At 45.4% G+C, this 23926-nt stretch overlaps 1 protein-coding gene and 1 long non-coding RNA gene across 4 annotated transcripts in view; one reads left to right on the plus strand and one right to left on the minus strand.

The window, feature by feature from the left end:
- LOC137435009 (uncharacterized) overlaps positions 1 to 23926 on the minus strand; it is a 183898-nt gene that overhangs the window by 94618 nt on the left and 65354 nt on the right. The window lies entirely within an intron of this gene.
- Positions 1 to 23926, plus strand: part of LOC137435006 (putative proton-coupled zinc antiporter SLC30A4) — a 49267-nt gene that overhangs the window by 9270 nt on the left and 16071 nt on the right. For 2 of the 3 annotated variants that reach the window (XM_078784844.1, XM_068128326.2), the window contains exons 4-7: positions 15762 to 16466; positions 19677 to 19823; positions 19970 to 20123; positions 22250 to 22598. In XM_078784844.1, the coding sequence (XP_078640970.1) occupies positions 15762 to 16466; positions 19677 to 19823; positions 19970 to 20123; positions 22250 to 22598 (1355 nt within the window). Of the gene's footprint in view, positions 1 to 15761; positions 16467 to 19676; positions 19824 to 19969; positions 20124 to 22249; positions 22603 to 23926 lie in introns of all 3 variants that reach the window. The other variant, XM_078784843.1, reaches the window with a different exon arrangement.

Below are 23926 nucleotides of genomic sequence, written 5' to 3' on the forward strand. Positions count from 1 at the left end.
TCCTACCGAGGTCGGCAAATTGAGTACCAGTTCACTGGTAATTCCCTGTGTGCCGCAAGAGGCGCCTAACAGGGTTGGCGGCACGAACCCGGAAGTCGGAACTCATTGTCGTCAAATAAATGTAGCATGTATGTTTCACTCTCTGTCGCATGCCGTTGGTCCCATGTCAATCGGATGAAGTTGAAAAATTAACATTACGAAGTTTCTCTGGGACGTACTGATTCCGAATAATGAAGTTGAAAAATTAACGTTCCGAAATATGCTAATTACGCTAACAGAAGCGCTGGCGCTGCGAAGCGCTAGAGGGAGTGCTGCGCTCCCTCCCTTCGATTCCCTCCCTCTTCTGCTAGCGTTTCTGCGCTAATACGCTAATTTTAAAACCCGAAGTTTTTTAAAATTTAAGGTGTGCTGTAGTTGCTCTGAGACGTACTGATTCCGAATATGCCTTTGGTTTTTCTCTGCGATGAGTAGTTCTCGAGTTATAAGAGGACAAACAAACATACTTTACTGCTTTATATATATACTAGCAGAAGTACCCGGCATTGCTGGGCGGGGGAGGGGAGGGGAGGGGGGAGGGGAGGGGGGAGGGGAGGGGAGGGGAATGGGGGGGAGGGGAGAAGAGGGGGAGGGGGAGAGGGGAGAAGAGGGGGAGGGGGAGAGGAGAGAAGAGGGGGGGATGGGGAGGGGGATGGGAGGGGGGAGGGTGGGGGGGAGGGGGGAGTCAAGTCAGAAGTCATTGTCGTCAATTGAATGTCGCATTTGTTTTTTATTCCCTGTCAAATGGCATTGGTCCCGCATTCCGAACCCGGAAGTCGGAAGTCATTGTCGTCAAATAAATGTTTCACTCTCTGTCACATGCCGTTGGTCCCATGTCAATCGGATGAAGTTGAAAAATTAACGTTACGAAGTTTCTCTGCGACGTACTGATTGCGAATATGAAGTTGAAAAATTAACGTTCCGAAATACGCTGATGACGTCATAATTTTAAAACGCGAATTTTTTTTAAATTTTAAGGTGTGCTGTAGTTGCTCTGAGACGTACTGATTCCGAATATGCCTTTGGTTTTGCTCTGCGATGAGTAGTTCTCGAGTTATAAGAGGACAAACAAACAAACAAACATACTTTACTGCTTTATATATATAGATATAGAAGTTGGTACGATTCGGACAAGGAATCCCAGAGATAATTGCAATTAAGTGAGCCGTGACGTCACGGAACGCGACGCCGGTAATATATTATAATTTATGGTAATCGATGCAGCACGACATGGTCATCACGGAAAACAAGGCGCCTTTGCCGGTGCAAAACGGCTCTCCCAGGGTCAAACTCGGTATCGTTGTGAGCGCACGGTTCAGCCCTTCAAGAAAAAGTTTATTTTGTAAAAATCGAACCACGCGTTAAAAAGACTAGGGCATGCCCGTACTATATATATATCTAAAAGTATATCCCCCCCCCCCCCCCCCTCTATTTACATGCAATGGTTTGGTCCAAAGCTAACGGCTTGCGAGTACGGTGACAATCCCCCCCCTCTATTTACATGAAATGGTTTGGTCCAAAGCTAACGGCTAGCGGAGTTTGGTAAAGAAATCGCCATAGCGTGCACAAATGCGCAGGAAAGCGAAAGAATCGCAAATTAGTTTTAATTAGTTTTAAAACATAGTTTAACGCCAACATAGCGGCAACATAGTTTGCCAACGTGAAATAAATGAATACGCTCTCAAATGTGCCAAAAAAAAAAAAATACGCTACCCGTACGCTCTACCCCGCCCGTACGCCCGTAAACAAAAAAAACAACACTCTTCGCTTCCGCCCTTCGCTCTGACTGAATTGGGAGAAATAATGCGCATAAGAAATCGAGAAATTATTATTTTCTCCGGAAGAAATCGAATTACGTATCGTAATGGCGCACGCGCTGGGCTCAGCATCAGCTCGCTCTCACATCGGCCACGCCTACGCAATAACGCGTTCTGTGATTGGATGCCGGAAGTGCAGTCCTCACTGTCCGGAAGGTCGTATATCGCAGTTACGATGAATCGCAAATTAGTTTTTATTAGTTATAAAACATAGTTTAACGGCAACATAGTTTGCAAACGTGAAATAAATGAATACGCTCTCAAATGTGCCATCCGAGGCAGAGTGTGTCCGCCACGTTCGGCACACGCGATAGCTCGCTGCTCTCTGATTGGTTGAATCGTTTTTTGGACATAGCTCGGTAAGTAATTGTCCGATTAATATGAAACCTTGAAAAGGCACATCCTCGGGTCCCCAGCAATATACCTGGCAAGTTTCAAGTATATCGGACCGGTAGTTGTCGAGAAACAGCGGTCACAGACATACAAACAAACAAACAAACGTACAAACAAACATACACACAGAGATTAGTGGAATTATAGATAGATATGACTGGTTTTGTTCGCCGGCACTCGAATCGGCTCGCGATAAAATCCAACACGTCCTTTGTCGGGGTCGTCTGAACCAACCACGGGGCCTAGAAGGCTGGGACTGGTCTCAAAAGTTAGGTCTCGATCATAGCTCGTAATGCTGGAAGCTGCACCTCTCTGTGATAATCTTGTGGACCATGACAAGAGATCGTACGAGTCGCTCGCAACGGCTTCAAGCACTTCCGCATTCGACCATTTCATGAACGCCATATGCCCCGCCCATCAAAGCGCGTACGTATTAAACGGACATACAGTGGCCCATGTGTCGTCATTTGCGCATGCGCCAAAGTCTTTGCAGGAACATGAAGCATCGGAACAGCGCATTTGCGCATGCGCAAGAGTGAGAACCGCCTGTGCACCATTACGCTAACAGAAGCGCTGGCGCTGCGAAGCGCTAGAGGGAGTGCTGCGCTCCCTCCCTTCGATTCCCTCCCTCTTCTGCTAGCGCTTCTGCGCTAATACGCTAATTTTAAAACCCGAAGTTTAAAAAAAATTTAAGGTGTGCTGTAGTTGCTCTGAGATGTACTGATTCCGAATATGCCTTTGGTTCTTCTCTGCGATGAGTAGTTCTCGAGTTATAAGAGGACAAACAAACAAACATACTTTACTGCTTTAAATATATATATATATATATATATATATATATATATATATATATATATTGTTGCGGATTCGGGGGTCGGCACTCCCCTTACCAAGGGGGGGGGGGGGTTAATCCCCTTGTCTTTTAAGCTGGCCGTCCCCCAATCCTGGAAGCTATGACGCTCCTTCCGGTCGGAATTAGCTAGTGTGATTGGTCAATGAAGTCCCAAATACCTACTTACTAACCTGACCGTAAAGCAGGGAAATAACCCCTGCTCGAACCACGGATAAGATGGAAATTTCCGAGCGGTTAGCAATCCGCGGCTCGAGCCATTATCAAAGACTAACCCGATCCTGAGTGGTTTCCAATGTGCCACAGGTACTCAATTGAAAGAAAGGACGGAGGCGATCGGATAAGAGGAAACCAGAGTGTAGGAAGAACAAATAAGGGTTTATTTATCTTTATGTACAAAAACCCAAAGAGGAAACGAAAGGAATATACAGGAGGAAGAAGAAACAAATGGACACAGGGCAGGCTTCCCTAAACAGTCTTAACTTATTACGACCCCAGGACGAACAGACACACTCACACGGGATTGTAGTGGTAGGGTAGGAAGGTCCAGGCAGATGGTCCAGGCGATGGGATCCGGCTCCGGTCCACTCCAGTCCAGGCTCCGGTTCCGCGGGCGAAACCCGGCAGGCAGCTTCGCGCGTATCGTCGGACGCGAGCGGACCTTACGTATCTCGGGGTTACATATATTGGGGGGACTGGGATGCGGCGTACGTAATACGTAGCTCGTGCCAGCTCTCTCTCTCTCTCCCGATAAATGGCTCGTATCACAGGCAGTTCGTGCAATCAGTGTCTCCGCGCAGTCCTTTGAAACAAGCGCGCCTCCCGATCAATAAGTTCATAAAGCGCCTTTCCCAACGAGTCCTTTACAATCGATTGTCCCTGCGCAGTCCGTGGCGCACTTCTTATCAGAATGTCTCGCTGGCCAGACCTCCGCGCAGCCCGTTCAGCAAGGAGTTTGTGGCGCAGTCCCTTACGATCAGCGCAGTCCGTAAAAGGGCTTGGCGCTTGCGCTTATATAATGCGCTTTGAGATCAATGCGCGCACTTTGAAACCACGCCCGCCAGCGAGCTCACCTCAGCCCTGGTTGGTTGGCGAGGGCTCACCGGCTCCGCCCTTGACGGCGAGTTGACAGGGCCACGCCTCGTTCCCGGCGCTCCGCCCCCTTCTTCCTCGAGCTTGACCGCGTGGTTAATGGCGTTTGTCTTCAGCGCAACGCAGCGAACGCTGCTGGCAAGCGGAGACATGTAGTAGAATTGGGAGAGAGAGGTTGGCAAGATGGCCAGAATGGATTGGACCTATCATTTGATTAATGCAACGCAGATTCAACTATTGGGAACACCTGGAGATATATATATATAGATATAGATATATATATATATATATATATATATATATATATATATATATATATATATATATGACGATAACCCAACCATGCGATAGGTAGCTCTGGGTTACATGTTGCCAGTGGCAGTCCCAAAAGACTGACCTGACTATATAAACCTATTTCCATCTCCAGGTCGGCATTGTCACGTTTTACCAAGTTTGCAATCTTGGATGCGATTTCACTGGTATCGGTGTCAGTAAAAGGATTCATAAGAGCTCGATGTATTTGATGGCAATGGAAGGGCCCGATGAAGTCATCGAATCCTCTCTCCAAGTCTTCTGCAGTTTTTCTTCACCCTATGTTTGCCTATTGAAGGATGCATTTTCTTCCTGCTTCTCCAGGCCTGACTTTCTTTTTTCCATTCCACAATGTGGTTCTGAATGCATTTACTGATCCAATTAAGCTGTGTTAGAGTTTTGGTCTTTCCATGAAGTTCAAGGTACTCAAGCATTCAGCTTAGAAGTGTCATCAGTAAGAAAGGCCAAATCGGTGAGCTATTGCTAATCACTGAGTTGCTTTGATTTCTTTCTTAGAAAATGTTTTACAAAATGAAGGAATTCCTGGAAATGCTCCAATTCTTTTCTCTTGCTGAGCTACTGCACTTCAGAAAACAAGGTCACCATACTGCGCACCAAGTTCAGACAGGAGAGTATTGAACAGCCTGTGTGGCAGTGCCCTGGCCCAGATTAAGTTAACAATCTTCACAACCACATCTATGACATGCTGAAAATTTCACACTTTTCCAAACAAAGCTTGCACATGGATGTTGAAGTGATAGCTAAGAAAATTATGGAGGTTAGGGTCGTTTTTGGACATAGCAATAAAGCCAATTTTCTCTCCTGGCATTGCAGACACACCGTCAGTTGATGTTGACATCGGTTTTTTGCAGAGGGCACCGATCTCCTGTTTTGTCATCATCATAATCATCATGTACCATACCCTCGGGATGACTGCTGAAAGTCTACCCTCGGGATGACTGCTGAAAGTCTACCCTCAGGATGACAGTTTATAGCTGCCTTGAGATTCAAACCCAGGGTAGACGGCTTAGAGACGAGTGTGCGTACCTCTAGTCGATGCCATCCTGCCAGCTCGATCCCTTGTTTAGAATTCTTAAACACCCAATAAATATATATATTTTCACTCATCGGTGCAGCTGCCACCAGCATATATCTACTTTCTGTCTGCAATCCTCAAAAACAACCGTGTGACGAAAAACAACTGATCCGGTCACATATCTGTTGATTCATCACCTTGTAGGCTGAAACATTTGCAGTGCAGCAAATCCTGTTTTATTACGCAACTATACAAGTGACCTTTTTGGCATTGCTTCCATTCCCCGTGTTATTGAGTTTCTACAGAGTTGCACGTTTTAAATTTGCGGATCTAATTACCCTGCGCTCGCGAAGCAAAAAGCAGGGTTAGGCATTCGCTGCGTACGTGTGGCGTGCGTGTCTGCATTTCTAAAATTAATTTTCTCGGCAACCGTTAGTCCGATTGACACAAAATATTTACTAGAGGAGCGCCTCTGCCTGTATAATTTTTTATTCACAATTATGACGTCATAGGTCACGTGGTACAGAAGCCATCTTGCAAAAACATTACATCTCTATATCACTGAACCCAGTCAATGGAAAAAAATTAAACAAGGCTCATTGTAAAGAACTCCATATGGGGAATAAGATATGTTAATGATGATGTCATCGGTGCCTTCATTATGATGTCATAAGTCGACAAGTGCAACGCTTGATCTGATCAGTATGAAAAAAAAAAAAATTCTCTGCAATTGTTGGTCTGATTGACACGAAATTTTCACCATAGGAGCGCTTCCGCCTGTAGAATTTTAGTGATAATTATGACGTCATATGTCACATGGTTACGGTCACCATCTTGGAAAAACTTCGCACCTCTATATCTCTGAAACCACTCCATGGAAAAAAATTGAAACCTGGCTCATTGTAAAGAACTCTGCATGGGGAATAAGTGTTGTAATGATGATGTCGTTGGAGCCTTAATTATGACGTCATAGTTTGAAAGAGACAACAATTAGTCTGATCAGTTTGAAATTTCTTGAGCGTGATCTACGCAACAATTATATCAGAGAATATAAACTTATGATGTCATCGCTCACGTAGTCTAGCAGCCATATTGGATCAAATAAAAAAAAAAACCCTTCAAAAACAAGACTTGGCTCTCACCAAGTTGACTGTGCACGGTAAGTATTCTATGAATACCATCTAGTTTCCAACTGTTTTTTTTTTTTCAAAAGTCAAAGTTTTCAAAAAGTCTTCAAACAACCTTTCAAAAGCTGCAAGCATAGCTTCCTTAATCATGTCACAGTCTTCAAATAACATCTTCTTTGCAAGGACATGCGCAATCTTACTTGTAACTCTGCCATAGAAGGTGGATGGAGGTTATGCTTTCACTCCTGTCTGTCTGTCTGTTTGTGAACAGGATATCTCAAAATTTGTGGACGGATTCGGAAGAAATTTGGTGGAGAGGTTGGGTATGTGACAATGACGAAATGATTAGATTTTGGTGAAGTTCCGGATCTGGATCTGAGAATTTTTTAAGTGATTCTTCATCATCGAGAGATCGGGGAAAAACGATATATATCACAATATTTCAAAAGGTTATGGACGGATTCGGACGAAATTTGGTGGACAGGTCTGGTGTTTGACAAGGACAAATTATTTCGGTTTTGGTGAAGATCCGGATGCGGATCCGGATGCAAGAATTTATTGTTCATTAAACTTTTCACAATCGAGAGATAGGGCAAAAAAAACTAATTTAGCACGATATTTCAAAAGGTTGAGGACGGATTATGATAAAAGTATGTGGATGAGTTGGTTAAGTGACAAGAACAAGCCAATTCGATTTTGGTTCAGGTCCGAATCCAGATCCAGCATATCGGTGGGATACAAAACGTAAACTTTTCAGTCTGGCGGAGGTATGCGCTCTACCGAGTGACGTTCTAGTTCTTTGCTGCTTTTGACTTACTAGTCTGTCTGTTAAAAAGCGATTATTGAGAGGTCAGCACTTGCTTCAATTGACTTTATTGAATACAGAGTTGAGGCTAGTGGAAGAGCGAAAACACAGAATGGATCAGGACGCAACTAACAAAAGGAAGAACAGAAATAGAAAGGGGAAATGGGATGTGGGTAACGATGAGGGTGGAGGAGAACACAAGGGGACGACAAGATGGAATTAAAAGCAAAAAAATATTTTTAGGGGGTGGTGGTGTTGGTCATGTGTTGAGGAAGGATGAAAGTGACTGGTTGAGAAGAGTGATGGAAATGAATGTAGAAGGAAGTAGAGGACGGGGAAGACCGAGAAAGACCGCTAAAGATGGTGGAAGAGGAAATGCGGGCAAGGCGGTTAACAAGGGGAGATGCAGAAAATAGGGCAAAATGGAGAAGATCGTCATGGGGACCGCAAGGCGAACCCCCGCTCTAGCAGAGAAAATGGCCTTAAAATGCCTGTTGTTGTTGTTGTTGTTGTTGTAGCCCCAGTCTCACATTCAGTCATAATTAAAACATTTTTTCCCCCAATGAAAACCAAAATCCCTGGAGAAAACTCTTCCAGTGATAAGGTCGAGACATGAAAATGTAATAGGAGATTTGAACTTTAAACGAACTGGGAAGTTGCCCGCATGGATGGATTTCTAAACGGGGTAGGGAGTGAGGCGGCAAAAATTCAAATGGCATCTTCTGTCATCAAGCCGGAAAGCTGGGAGCAACAATTGGGATTTATTGCCACATCTGATGGAATTTGAATTCTCTAAAGGCGGCGAGGTGCTCCGTTTGAAAGTTTGTTCGATATCTGTAGCTATTTGATGCTTAGGGTCCGTAATAAAAAAATTCTATTGGGTCAAAGCCAATGACCAATTGCAAATTAAAAGTAGGATAAAGGTATTTGATTTGAATAAATTGCCTGTCAGTCAAATGAATGGCACCGATTTATTGGGCGGTGAGTAAGGCGGATTACAAAGGCGGTTCACAAAGGCTTATTATGGGTATGAGTTTTTTTTTTTTTTTTGCGAAGATCAGATTTTTTTTTTTGGACATCGGAATTTTTAATAGTGTATATCATTCACGGGCCACAACATGTTGAAATTTTCTTACTATAACTGCCTGAGTGAGCACTGACCTACTGACAAATATTCTGATGAAAAAAAAAAATCACTTTTAATTGTATGTTCTGTATTAATTTGGCAAGTGTCTTTTTTGGTAAGTTTCTTTAGACGAGTCATTTGTTGCGTAGTTACATCATCTCTCACATGTTTCTAAAAATGACAACTGTACCATTTCAGCTGCGTCATCACCAGTTAGCAATTCGACCAGCATTTGCCATGGAACCAAATAAGGCCTGAGGACAAATACTGCAAAGACTTGGCTTTCACCTGTTGAAACTTGTGTTTTCCCATGGACAACTAATTGTATGTCACTTTATTACATGCGACAGGACTTCACAGCATCAGTTACTATGGCAATCCACAATGGCGTACATTTGCCAAAATTATGATTCTCCCAGCAACATGCCTGCAGCACGCCAACAATAAATTACATCTCAGCTTTGAAGTCCACACACCGACCAGACATCGAACATTTAATCTTCTAAAGGTGACATCCACATCAACATTGATGGCATCACAACATCAACTAGAACGGCACTCAGTATAGAGCATACCTCCACCAGATGAACAGTTTCTGTTTTGTATCCCAGAGTAGACCAGAAAATCACAATACAGAATCACATTTAATCAAAATCATCCGTCCACATCTTTTTGAGATATCCTGCTATGTATAGTTTTTGGCCCTATCTCCCAATGGTGAAGAATCACTTAAAAATTAAATAATTCTCATATCCCAATCCATATTCAGATCTTCACCAAAATCGAATCTATTTGTCCTTGTCAGACACCCAAAAGGTCCACCAAATCTCGTCCAAATCCGTCCACAACTTTTTGAGATATTGTGCTATATATCGTTTTTGGCCGCATCTCCCAATGGTGAAGAATCACTTTTAAAAATTCTCGTAGCCGAATCCGAATCCGGATCTTCACCAAAATCTTATCATTTCGTCCTTGTCACATTCGCTACCTCTCTGCTTAATTGCGTCCGAATCCATCCACAACTTCATTTCCTCAATGACATTTCACCAGGTCCGTCATAACTTCACTCGTGCTGGATTTAAAATGTTTTAATTTTGTGAAAACCTTGTAAAGGCATTTTGAGTGAGGATTGTGACGATTTGAAGAATGTAGGAACAAAACAAAAAAGTTTTGCAACTTGTATTTTCGACCCGATGAACTTCGGTGCACAGTTTAGTTTGTGTATTCACACCTTCCTCACAACCACACAGACCCTTAAACAGCAACGGTTGTTACACAAAATGGGAACCTGGGCTCGATGAACCTGGGCTCGATGATGATGAAGAGGTAGGACATGGGTGGCATCTCATATCCTCTTTACTCATCCATATGTCTTCAAAATAAATCTCATTAACCTACCACCACATGTGATTTTTTTTCAAATGTGGTTATCTCCAAATTAGTCTGTTGGCCGATAGGTGCGTACACTCACCTCTAAGCTGTCGAGCCTGGGTTTGAATCCAGACCCAGCCATAAACTGTCATCCCAAGGCTATGGTACATGATGATGATGATGACAAAACAGGATCATCCGAGTGTTTCACAGGTACGGTGATTAATCATTGTGTGTGCCGACTTTTGGATGGACGTTAAACTCCCATTTGCTGGCATTAGTTGGTGGGCATTCAAAATGCCACGGTGTCCTCAAAGAGTAGCCGAGCTATCACTGGCATCATGGGCAAATTACAAATCCCTGCCATAACTTCCTGTGTTGTAGGGGTGACCTGTCCAGGATTGTAACTCTATCAAATATATTACTTTGGGAGAACCGCCACTCTGCATAGAGCATGGTACATAATGTGGTCTGATATATTCACCACTGTGCTGCACAACATACCATGGCTTTGTGGAACGCTTTCTCATTCGTACATCATTAAATATGTATTTGGGTTACCAATGTCCTAAATATTGTCGTTAAGGTTTCATGGTAACATCATCTATGACCAACAAGTAATCACCGTTATTGTTCAACAGGTGCTAAACTGTGCTGTCTTTCCCTCGCGGTCCCCCTGTGCTGTCTTTCCCTCGTGGTCCCCCTGTGCTGTCTTTCCCTCGTGGTCCCCCTGTGCTGTCTTTCCCTCGCGGTCCCCCTGTGCTGTCTTTCCGTCGCGGTCCCCCTGTGCTGTCTTTCCCTCGTGGTCCCCCTGTGCTGTCTTTCCCTCGCGGCCCCCCTGTGCTGTCTTTCCCTCGTGGTCCCCCTGTGCTGTCTTTCCCTCGCGGTCCCTCTGTGCTGTCTTTCCCTCGCGGTTCCCCTGTGCTGTCTTTCCCTCGTGGTCCCCCTGTGCTGTCTTTCCCTCGTGGTCCCCCTGTGCTGTCTTTCCCTCGCGGTCCCCCTGTGCTGTCTTTCCCTCGTGGTCCCTCTGTGCTGTCTTTCCCTCGTGGTCCCCCTGTGCTGTCTTTCCCTCGTGGTCCCCCTGTGCTGTCTTTCCCTCGCGGTCCCTCTGTGCTGTCTTTCCCTCGCGGTCCCCCTGTGCTGTCTTTCCCTCGTGGTCCCCCTGTGCTGTCTTTCCCTCGCGGTCCCCCTGTGCTGTCTTTCCCTCGTGGTCCCGCTGTGCTGTCTTTCCCTCGTGGTCCCTCTGTGCTGTCTTTCCCTCGTGGTCCCCCTGTGCTGTCTTTCCCTCGCGGTCCCCCTGTGCTGTCTTTCCCTTGCGGTCCCTCTGTGCTGTCTTTCCCTCGTGGTCCCTCTGTGATGTCTTTCCCTCGTGGTCCCCCTGTGCTGTCTTTCCCTCGCCGTCCCCCTGTGCTGTCTTTCCCTCGTGGTCCCTCTGTGCTGTCTTTCCCTCGTGGTCCCCCTGTGCTGTCTTTCCCTCGCCGTCCCCCTGTGCTGTCTTTCCCTCGTGGTCCCTCTGTGCTGTCTTTCCCTCGTGGTCCCCCTGTGCTGTCTTTCCCTCGCGGTCCCTCTGTGCTGTCTTTCCCTCGCGGTTCCCCTGTGCTGTCTTTCCCTCGTGGTCCCCCTGTGCTGTCTTTCCCTCGTGGTCCCCCTGTGCTGTCTTTCCCTCGCGGTCCCCCTGTGCTGTCTTTCCCTCGTGGTCCCTCTGTGCTGTCTTTCCCTCGTGGTCCCCCTGTGCTGTCTTTCCCTCGTGGTCCCCCTGTGCTGTCTTTCCCTCGCGGTCCCTCTGTGCTGTCTTTCCCTCGCGGTCCCCCTGTGCTGTCTTTCCCTCGCGGTCCCCCTGTGCTGTCTTTCCCTCGCGGTCCCCCTGTGCTGTCTTTCCCTCGCGGTCCCTATGTGCTGTCTTTCCCTCGCGGTCCCCCTGTGCTGTCTTTCCCTCGCGGTCCCTCTGTGCTGTCTTTCCCTCGTAGTCCCCCTGTGCTGTCTTTCCCTCGCGGTCCCTCTGTGCTGTCTTCCTCGCGGTCCCCCTGTGCTGTCTTTCCCTCGCGGTCCCCCTGTGCTGTCTTTCCCTCGTGGTCCCCCTGTGCTGTCTTTCCCTCGTGGTCCCCCTGTGCTGTCTTTCCCTCGTGGTCCCTCTGTGCTGTCTTTCCCTCGTGGGCCCCCTGTGCTGTCTTTCCCTCGCGGTCCCTCTGTGCTGTCTTTCCCTCGCGGTCCCCCTGTGCTGTCTTTCCCTCGCGGTCCCCCTGTGCTGTCTTTCCCTCGCGGTCCCCCTGTGCTGTCTTTCCCTCGCGGTCCCCCTGTGCTGTCTTTCCCTCACGGTCCCTCTGTGCTGTCTTTCCCTCGCGGTCCCCCTGTGCTGTCTTTCCCTCGCGGTCCCCCTGTGCTGTCTTTCCCTCGCGGTCCCCCTGTGCTGTCTTTCCCTCGCGGTCCCCCTGTGCTGTCTTTCCCTCACGGTCCCTCTGTGCTGTCTTTCCCTCGTGGTCCCCCTGTGCTGTCTTTCCCTCGCGGTCCCCCTGTGCTGTCTTTCCCTCGCGGTCCCTCTGTGCTGTCTTTCCCTCGCGATCCCCCTGTGCTGTCTTTCCCTCGCGGTCCCTCTGTGCTGTCTTTCCCTCGTGGTCCCTCTGTGCTGTCTTTCCCTCGCGGTCCCCCTGTGCTGTCTTTCTCTCGCGGTCCCCCTGTGCTGTCTTTCCCTCGCGGTCCCCCTGTGCTGTCTTTCCCTCGTGGTCCCCCTGTGCTGTCTTTCCCTCGCGGTCCCCCTGTGCTGTCTTTCCCTCGCGGTCCCCCTGTGCTGTCTTTCCCTCGCGGTCCCCCTGTGCTGTCTTTCCCTCGCGGTCCCCCTGTGCTGTCTTTCCCTCGCGGTCCCTCTGTGCTGTCTTTCCCTCGTGGTCTGTCTGTGCTGTCTTTCCCTCGTGGTCCCTCTGTGCTGTCTTTCCCTCGCGGTCCCCCTGTGCTGTCTTTCCCTCGCGGTCCCCCTGTGCTGTCTTTCTCTCGCGGTCCCCCTGTGCTGTCTTTCCCTCGTGGTCCCCCTGTGCTGTCTTTCCCTCGCGGTCCCCCTGTGCTGTCTTTCCCTCGCGGTCCCCCTGTGCTGTCTTTCCCTCGCGGTCCCCCTGTGCTGTCTTTCCCTCGCGGTCCCCCTGTGCTGTCTTTCCCTCGCGGTCCCCCTGTGCTGTCTTTCCCTCGCGGTCCCCCTGTGCTGTCTTTCCCTCGCGGTCCCCCTGTGCTGTCTTTCCCTCGCGGTCCCCCTGTGCTGTCTTTCCCTCGCGGTCCCCCTGTGCTGTCTTTCCCTCGCGGTCCCCCTGTGCTGTCTTTCCCTCGCGGTCCCCCTGTGCTGTCTTTCCCTCGCGGTCCCCCTGTGCTGTCTTTCCCTCGCGGTCCCCCTGTGCTGTCTTTCCCTCGCGGTCCCCCTGTGCTGTCTTTCCCTCGCGGTCCCCCTGTACTGTGTTTCCCTCGCGGTCCCCCTGTGCTGTCTTTCCCTCGCGGTCCCCCTGTGCTGTCTTTCCCTCGCGGTCCCCCTGTGCTGTCTTTCCGTCGCGGTCCCCCTGTGCTGTCTTTCCCTCGTGGTCCCCCTGTGCTGTCTTTCCCTCGCGGCCCCCCTGTGCTGTCTTTCCCTCGCGGTTGTCAGCTTTCACGAGCCTCGATTCAGAATAGAAAAAACAAAAAAAAACAAAAACAGCAACCAGGATTTTGTGCTGAACATGAACTGAATGATATATACACAAAGAATTAAGTTAAGCACCCCCCCCGTTTTTTTACAACCTCGCACATTACAAGTTTGTTGTCGTCAAAACAGTGTAATATACCCATGATATTGCTATATTTTCTGGAGAAGTGATATTATGGTCACATAAAAACATAACAATCATGCCGTTTTCAATATTTTATTCTGAATAATTTAAGGTGAAATTTTTTGGGAATTTTAGGCATATTTTCACCTCAATTTAAGTATGGAGCTATAGGTCCATCACGGACAGTGTGGATGACGTTTATGTTTTCTAACGTACAGTCATTGTTCTGAGAAGACCTCTAGCGATCTTTGCGTCAATAACGTGTGTAGGACCCACGTGATCGGATCACTGACTCAACCCTACGTCTCATAGACCCTGTAAGCCGTCGTATGCGTTGCTGTGGCAGGTTGAACCCCCTCGAGCACGTTTGGGACATGTTGGGACGACAAATTGCGAAGATGGTCCCTCCAATAGCCAATCTGGATGAATTGGAACGTGCATTACATCGGGAATGGAACAACCTGCCACAGCAACGCATACGACGGCTTACAGGGTCTATGAGATGTAGGGTTGAGTCAGTGATCCGATCACGTGGGTCCTACACACGTTATTGACGCAAAGATCGCTAGAGGTCTTCTCAGAACAATGACTGTACGTTAGAAAACATAAACGTCATCCACACTGTCCGTGATGGACCTATAGCTCCATACTTAAATTGAGGTGAAAATATGCCTAAAATTCCCAAAAATTTTCACCTTAAATTATTCAGAATAAAATATTGAAAACGGCATGATTGTTATGTTTTTATGTGACCATAATATCACTTCTCCAGAAAATATAGCAATATCATGGGTATATTACACTGTTATGACGACAACAAACTTGTAATGTGCGAGGTTGTAAAAAAACGGGGGGGGTGCTTAACTTAATTCTTTGTGTATATATGTGTATGTATATATATATATATATGTGTATGTATATATATATATATATATATATATATATATATATATATATATATATATATATATATATATATATATATATATATACATACATACATACATACATACATATATATATATATATATATATATATATATATATATATATATATATATATATATATATATATATATATATATATATATATATACACACGTATATACAGTATCATATCTATATTATATTAGCCGTAGGTGATTATGTCTGTCTGTCTGTCTGTCCGGGGGTGTGGCTTACTCCATTTAGAGAGTAGCTCCACCCTTTCTGGGAGAGGCTTCATAAACAAATATGCACCATTTTATTACTTTCCCACGGGTGACCCCACTAGTATTATATAAATCTCTTTCTGAACACTAACTCACTATCACTGTTATTAATGTTTAGTACCTTCCCGGTGTCGTCGAAAGCTGACATTTGGTGTGCCGACAGGCATCGAAGCTGGTACACCGGAAAAATCGCGGAAACTGTCGGAAAGCGTCCATAAATGAAAATTTATGGAAAAAAAAACCGTAAACACATATTACGTGATAAACGTCAGATGGACGTTTGGATTTGGGCAACCCTAACCATAAAGAGAACAAAAAAACTTCAATCAATACCTTGCATTTGAAAATTGTAATTTATAAAACTGTAAACTGTAAACTGTGAAATAAAAACCTCAATGACAATTTATGCAAAAAAGTAAGCGCATCCGTAAAAAAAACAAAAATAAAAACCTAAATTAATATCTAGCAGGAGGTCGGTGATGCTTGCCTATAATCATAAAGCTTCTATTTATAATGTACCTATATACGAAGCACAGTTTGTTATTGCTTACACAATGTGTAAGCATACCCCACTAGTATCTATATTTAAGTCACATGGTTATTGCATCATTTGCTTTGTCTAGCACATCCATCTCTCATATAAAATTGAATGGTGTTTTTGAGGTATTTCTCTCTTTTAAAATGATCCACACCTTTCACCTTGCATTCTAGCACCCCAAAACTACATTGTATAAAACTTGCAAAGTATGTGTCCAGGAATAGCATATTGTCTCTTGTAAAAGGTAATCCTGTATTTTGTGCAGATGTTGCAGACAAGGATTGTGAGAACTGGGTGGATGGAATTCTACGAATGGCTCGGAGAGGATCTCACTCACAGTCTGTTGGGAGTGTGCGGAACAGCGTGTCCGAGGATGTCGCCACGAAAGACGTAACAACATCTTGTGATTGCCATGGAATTGAGCAACCAGGCAACAGTCGTCATGATCAAGGGAATCCAAATATTCATTGCTGTGGCAAAGAAACATCTTGCATTCATCATCATGGAACTAATGGCCAGGGTGATTGCCAAGGTAGTAAGCAACTCGTTGGTGCTGACGATGCCAGTCAACAGCCACACCCTGATTGCAAGGTAATGGAGCAGGAAATGAAACGTGCAGCTCATGGAACGTGCACCAGATCAGGAGACGAGTTGCACACTCCACATTCCAGGTGTGTGTCCAATTGTGACCCATTTACACTTCTTGAAGAAGAGGAATGGGTATTGAATAATCCAAAGTGTGAATTAAAGCTAAAGCAAAGTGGTGACGACAGCCATGGTCAAGATGATAAGCACGGAATTTGCATTCGACAAGGGCAGGACACACGTTTTGGAGATGACGGACCTGAGGAAGGAACATGCCTTGGCTGCCGATTGAAGTTGGAAACTAAAGAGAAGAATCAGAAATCTAGGTCGGTGTTGATTCTCGCAGGAGTACTTTATACTTTGTTCATGATCGCAGAGTTGATAGGTGAGTTTCCCCTCAGCTGCAACAATTGGATTTGGTGTCCACCTTTATCTCTAAGTTATCTTTAAAAAACTGGAATTTTTTTTTTTACGGATTAATAAGAGTGATGTTCAAAATGTTATATAAATGAGATACTCACAATAGTCGAAGACACAACAACATTTCTCTTAAAATTTTCAATAATAGTGGAGCCAATAACAGCGGAGCTTCACTGACGGACCAATTAGTCGTCCTGTTTGCCAAAATTAATTTACAAAGAGTGCTTTAACTTCAGCATTGCCCAGGTAAAAAAGGAAATTGTAATACCATCTACCACTACTAGGTGGCGCTAAACAGCAACATATTTACAGTGCATTCAGAAAGTATTCAGACCCCTTCGCTTTTTTCACCTTTTGTTATGTTGCAGCCTTATGCTGAAATTGTTTAAATTCATTTTTCCCCTCATCAATCTACACTCAATACCCCATAATGACAAAGAGAAAACAGGATTTTAGAAAGTTTTGCAAATTTATTAAAAATAAAAAAACTGAAATATCACATTTACATATGTGCTCTGGACAGATGAGTCAAAGGTAGAGCTATTTGGCCACAGTACCAGAAGACATGTTTGGCAAAAACCAAAGACAGCATTTAACCACAAGAACCTGATACCAACTGTAAAGCATGGTGGTGGAAATATTATGGCTTGGGGCAGCTTTGCTGCATCAGGGCCTGGGCAGCTCACCATCATAGAATCCACTATGAATTCTTCATTGTACCAGAGGGTGCTTGAGGATAATATGAGGCCATCTGTCGGAAAGTTGAAGCTCAACCGAGGGTGGACCTTGCAACATGACAATGACCCTAAACATACCAGTAAATCCACCAAGGAGTGGCTGAAAAGAAAGAAATGGAGGGTTCTGGAATGGCCAAGTTAAAGCCCGGATCTAAATCCCATCGAGATGTTGTGGGGGGATTTGAAACGAGCTGTGCATGCAAGAAACCCCTCAAACATCGCACAGCTGAAAGACTTCTGCATGGAGGAGTGGGCAAAAATTTCTCCCAGTCGATGTCAGAGACTGGTAGACAGTTATAAGAAACGCCTACTTGAGGTTGTTTCTGCCAAAGGGGATAATACCACCCATTAGAGCCAAGGGTGTACTTACTTTTTCCACATGCGAAATTTGCATTTATGTTTCTTTAAATTACACAATGGACTACAAAATGTAAATGTTTCATGATATTTGTTATATTATATCACCTTTATCTGTCAATATTGTTGAAATGAAGATCAAATAGCTTCATGTTGAAATATGTTGAAAAAGTCAAAACTTTACATGGGGTGTACTTACTTTTTCACGCGACTGTATATATCGTATAGATATACAGGGTGGCCCATAAGTCTGGACGGGTTGTATTCACAGAATGTATTCAATGTGTACACCCCATACCCCTCCCCCCTCCTCTGCCCCCCCCCCCCCTCTTGATCTCCATCACTCGCCGTCTGGAACCATAGGGAAAAGAATGGTGGACACATTGAAAACGTTCTGTGAATATAAGCCATCCAGACTTATGGGACACTCTGTATATGCATATACGTATATATTTCCCTGTTGGAATGTAAATGTTCACCACAGTCCATGGTCTTTTGCACTCTGAAGCAGGTTCCCCTCAATAATTTGCCTATATTTAGCTCCATTCATTGTTCTGTCTATCCTTATAAGTCTCCCAGTGCCTGTTGCTGAAAAGCATCCCCATAGCATGATGCTGCCACCACCATGCTTCACTGTAGAGATGGTGTTAGATGGGTGGTTAACTGTGTTTGCTTTCTGCCAGACGTAGCCCTTTGCATTTCAGGCCAGAGTTCAATTTTCGTCTCATCAGAGCACATAATCTTTTGCCTCATGTTCTCAGGGTCTTTAACGTTCCTTTTTGCAAACTCCAGGCCGCCCAGGCGTGCTGTCATGTACCTTTTTCTCAGGAGTGGCTTCCGTCTCAGGAGTGGCCACTATCTCATAAAGCCCAGATTTGTGAAATGCTGCAGAGACTGTTGTCCTTCCTCCCATCTAAGCCAAGGAACTCTTTAGTTCTGTCAGAGTGATCATGGGTTCTTGGTCACCTCCCTTGACCAAGGTTCTTCTTGCCCGGTTGCTCAGTTTGATCAGACGGCCATCTCCAGGAAGAGTCTGGGTAGTTCCATATCCTTTCCATTTCCTCATGATGGCGATCATTATGGTCTTGGGAACTTTCAACACTCTAGAAATTGTTTTATACTCATCCCCAGATCTCTGCCTCCTCACAATTCGCTCTCAATTATTCGTACATTTCTTTGGACTTCATGGCAGGGTTTCTGCTCTACCATGCACTGTCATCTGTGGGACCTTATATGGAAAGGTGTGTTTCTTTCTAAATCATGTCCATTCAATTGAATTGCCCACAGGTGGACTCCAATCAAGTTTTAGAGACATCTCAATGATGATTAAAGGATATTTGATGCACCTGAGCTTAATTTGGAGTGTCATAACAAAAGGGTTGAATACTTATTGACTGAATACTTATTGACTCAAGCCCTGGTGTTGGCTTAGCGGTTAGGGTGCCGGCTTGGGATCCTAGAATTCGAATCCTATGGTTCCCTGGGTTCGAATCCCGGTCGATCGCTGAATTAACGCCAGGGGGGTTGACTCAGCCTGTTCATCCTCCGAGGTTGGCAAATTGAGTACCAGCTTGCTGGGATGAATGATCACGGTGTGTACCCCGATTTAGAATAGGTACACCGTATCCCTGCGCATCGTAAGAGCGTGACCATGGGTTGGCGTCAGGAAGGGCATCCGGCCATAAAAACATTGCCTCAAACAGGGAACCATGATTGTCATGGGGCCCACAAGGCTAACCCCCGCTGTAGCGGGGAAAATGGCCTTAAAACGATCATTCATTCATTCATTCACTTATTGACTCGAGACATTTCGGCTTTTCATTTGCAATTATTTTGTAAAAAAAATTCCACTTTGACATTTTCGGTTATTATGCGTAGATCAGTGAAATAAATCTCAATTTAATCTATTTTAATTCAGGCTGTAACGCAACAAAATGTGAAAACGTCAAGGGGTGTGAATACTTTCTGAAGGCATTATACCCACACACACATATATGTGTCTTGGACTATTATGAGTATGTCATTCATGGAAATATTTGAATGCCCCATGTAACTGATTGCATTGGTATGTGTGTCCACAGGTGGTACAATAGCAAACAGCCTGGCTGTTATGACCGATGCTCTGCACCTGCTGACCGACCTTGTTGGCATTTTCCTTTCGTTGGGAGCCATGTGGCTGGCCCAGCGGCCAGGTCCTTCGCGTTTACCCTTTGGCCTCTATCGAGCCGGTACAGTGCACACGCGCACACAACTGGGGACACACAATGACACGTCGTACCGTAGAGGGGTGCCCCAGTAATGTAATCAAATCTATGATGTAATACAATCTGCTTTACCTCATGTAATGTTCTTTTTGGATGGTTGCTCTGTGCAGAGGCCCTAGCCTCATTGCTATCAGTTCTGCTCATCTGGTTGCTCACCGGTGTGCTTGTCTACCATGCCTGTCTTCGGATCTGGGCCAACGACTTTGAGCTGAAAGCCGATCCCATGATCATCACTTCTGGCTTGGGTGTCATTGTAAACATTGTGTGAGCATTTCCCAAAAGAAACTCCCTGACATATCATTATTACACACAAGTGGTGTGGCAATATAATTATTAGGTACACAAAGAAAGGTTTTGGGGTTGGTGGCAGTATGGGTTTCTTGAGAGAAGAAACTGAGAAAAAGAAGGGTTGAGGATGGTATGAGAGTGAGAGAGTGATAGTGAGAGTGAGTGAGAGAGTGATAGTGAGAGTGAGTGAGAGTGAGTGAGAGTGAGAGAGAAAGAGAGAGAGTGAGAGAGAAAGAGTGAGAGTGAGAGTGAGGGAGAAAGAGAAAGGAGGGTAGTGGAGAATGGGGAGAGAAGGAAAATAAGTTTGGAATGAGATGGAAATAAGTGGAGAGAAGGCATACCGAGCGTAAATGGGAAATGGAGGGGACGATAACAATTCCGCCTTATTTTGTGTCCATAATGGGTTCACTCCAACGTGTTTCACTTCCTTACGATTAACTTAAATCAGTGGTAAGAATACACTACCGTTCAAAAGTTTTAGAACACCTCAATTTTTCCAGTTTTTATTGAAATTTATGCAGTTTAATGTCTCAATGTACTCTGAAATTAAGCATAGAACAAATAAACAATTGGAGATAAAAAAAGAAATCATAGAATCATTTTGTTTAACGAAATTTAATTTAAATTTTTGACTCGGCAAAGTGGCCACCTTTTGCAGATATAACCGCCGAACACACTCGTGGCATTATTTCTACAATGGAAATCAAATATTGTTCGGGAAGTTCTTCCGAACGCTGCTGCAGAAGTTCCCACAAATGTGTTGCACTTGTAGGTTGCTTTGCTTTCACCCTTCTGTCCAGTTCATCCTAAACCAGCTCGATGGGGTTTAAATCTGGAGACTGTGCTGGACATTCCATGATTTGAAGCCGACCGTCTTGTTCTTTTCCTCGAAGGTAGTTTTGACATCGCCTGGAGGTGTGTTTGGGGTCATTATCTTGCTGTAGGATGAACCCCTCACCAACGAGGTGTATACCAGAGGGTATTGCTTGGTGCTGCAAAATGTTGTGGAAGCCCTTTTGGTTCAGGGTGCCAGTCACTCTGTGCAAGTCGCCGACTCTGGATCCAGCAAAAGAGCCCCAGACCAACACGCTTCCTCCTACATGTTTGACAGTTGGTGTCACACACTCGACGGCATACAAAATCCCTGTGTGATGAACCAAAGATTTCAAATTTTGATTCATCGGCCCATAAGACCTTCTTCCAGTCTTCAGTAGTCCACTGGTGGTGCTTCATGGCCCAGGCAAGCCTCTTTTTCTTATTTTGTAATCTCAGCAATGGCTTTCTTCCTGCCACTCGACCTGTCAAAGCTGCAGCTCGAAGTCTTCTCTTCACAGTTGAAACTGAGACTTGCTTACTTCGACCAGTGTTAAGCTGTGCTTGAAGCTGTTGTCCTGTGAGCCGCCTATCACGCAAGCTGTTGACTCTCAGAAACTTGTCTTCTGATTCTGTTGTGGCTTTGGGTCTGCCAGACCTCTTCCTCTCAGAGTTTCCTCCAGTTTCCAATATACTACTTCCTGCAGTGCAATATTGTCTAAATAATGCTTCAGAGGGTGTAATAACAGTCTGTTCCAATACTGCTTTCATACAGACAGGGGGTTTGTCATCAAGTAATCAGCAGAGGTTTGGGACACCTGTAGGAATTGTTTGCATCAACTTTCAAGGCTTAATTTACTTACATTGCTGCAGAACAGCTGTAAGTTGTTAACCCATTACTTGTTCCATGAAGAAGGCCTTTTTTTTTTTTACAATATAACTGTGCAATTTACATTATTTTCCCGTTTTTGCTAACCTAAACTTTTTTTTTAACCTCGAGCAGTTTACTGCTTACCTTTGTACCATTTCAGGTTATTCACTGGACATTAAACTGCGTAAATTTCAATAAAAACTGGAAAAATTGAGGTGTTCTAAAACTTTTGACCGGTAGTGTCGGTCAGGTTTAGCAAAAAAAACTTTTACATGTGCAGTCAATGATTAAATATTTTTTTCATGAACTTCCGTACCATGATTAGATATTGATTCCCTTTCTGTCATTTTTCTGACCATGTCCCCTTTTCCCCTCCCTTTACACAACACATTCATACATGTTGATTTTGTGGACTTAGCATGGGTATATTGCTCCACCAGTCTGGCCATGGACACAGTCATGGGCACAGCCACCTCCCAAGGCATACAAAGAGCCATAGCAACGGTCACAGTCACGATCACAATCACGGACACAGTGACAGGAAAGAACACAACAATAACCAGAACAATAGCAGCCACAGCGACGACCAACCAGTTTCCCTAAGCCCTGCTCATTGTGAAGCTGCTGGTCATGGGTCCTCCAAAGGCCATAAAAATCTGGGTGGCCAAGGGCAAAGCTTGCTGGTCCGTGCCGCATTTGTCCACGCGCTTGGTGACCTGGCACAGAGTGTGGGCGTCCTCATCGCTGCTTACATCATCCGATTCAAGGCAAGTGGTGGATCTGGTTTGCACACGTTTTATGTACATTTATCTACATACGTTACATTAGTCATCGGGCTCCTCCAAAGGACATAAAAATATTTTTTATTGTACATGTATGTGTCTTGTCAACTTCTAACAAATTGGAGTAGACACCAACATCACAATTGCTTCTTAGTATTGTCAAGTCCATAGCCGATGAAGACCAGCCTTGGACAGATAGCCGAGCAGTTAACTCCGAGGCGTATTTCGAAACTAGGCGGGATTATCTTTTCGCGCGCGCAGGATAGGCCCGAAGCCTTATTTGATCGGACAACCGCCACGGGATTTATCACTCTAACTCACAAACAGGTTAATGGACACAACACAAAAGTAAAATGCAGCAAGTAATGAATTTAATGAAATAAAGCAATAATAATAATTAATAATAATTCATTTATTTTGTATAGCGCTTTTCCAGAAGCCCAAAGGCGCTTTGACAGAGTGGCAAACATAATGCATAACAATACATGAAAACAACAATTGCAGATTGAGATAAAATATCAATGAATGTTGGCAATGAGATAAAAATGAATGTTGAAGTAAAACTAAATCCTAATTCGAGACGTCTCCACTCAGACACATGGAACAGACAAGGGAATGATTAAAGAAAATAAAAAAAAGAAAATCCCCCCTTTGAGTTGGCACTCAGCTCTGGTCTCAACGAGTACTTTGTTGGAATCGGTCGTTGAGAGGACCACGCATCGAAACGCCTGAACAATGGCTCCGGTCAAGCGCGTACGCACACTGAGCCGTGCAGCAGGCAGCCAAACGTCCCCCGTTCGATCCCAAAGCCGGCACAAGAGAGAGATTGAGTCCGCTTCTTCCTTCTCCTCTCCAAGATCGCACACGAGCCAGGAACAGCCAAGCCAGGGACAAAGAACAAAAGCGACTGCCTGATCCGATCACCAGAACCAAGGAGAGTCAAAAATGCGGCTGTTCGCCACGCATGCCAGGACCAAGAGAGAGAGAGAATGTGACCGCTCGATTCACTGCCAGTCCCAGAGAGAGAGAGAGAGAGAGAGAGAGAGAGAGAGAGAGAGAGAGAGAGAGAGAGCTCGGGAGAAGGGTGCATCCTCCTTTGTCCCTCGCTGACGTCACTCCCCGACCAATCCTGATGTCCCATTACATCATCCCATGGCTCCCCAAACAGTCACGAAGCTTGGGGCGTGGTTTATCCACCCCGAGTCATCAAGGCGGAGTCTAGCCGCCGTTCGGTAATGTTAGGCTGGGCGGAGTTTACTTGCCCGATGAAATGTGCGGTGTTTCTGTCGGGCTTGTGTTACGGAGTCCTCTAC

The sequence above is a fragment of the Myxine glutinosa genome, chromosome 9, assembly GCF_964187855.1.
Source record: "Myxine glutinosa chromosome 9, kmMyxGlut1.1, whole genome shotgun sequence".
NCBI lineage: Eukaryota > Metazoa > Chordata > Myxini > Myxiniformes > Myxinidae > Myxine > Myxine glutinosa.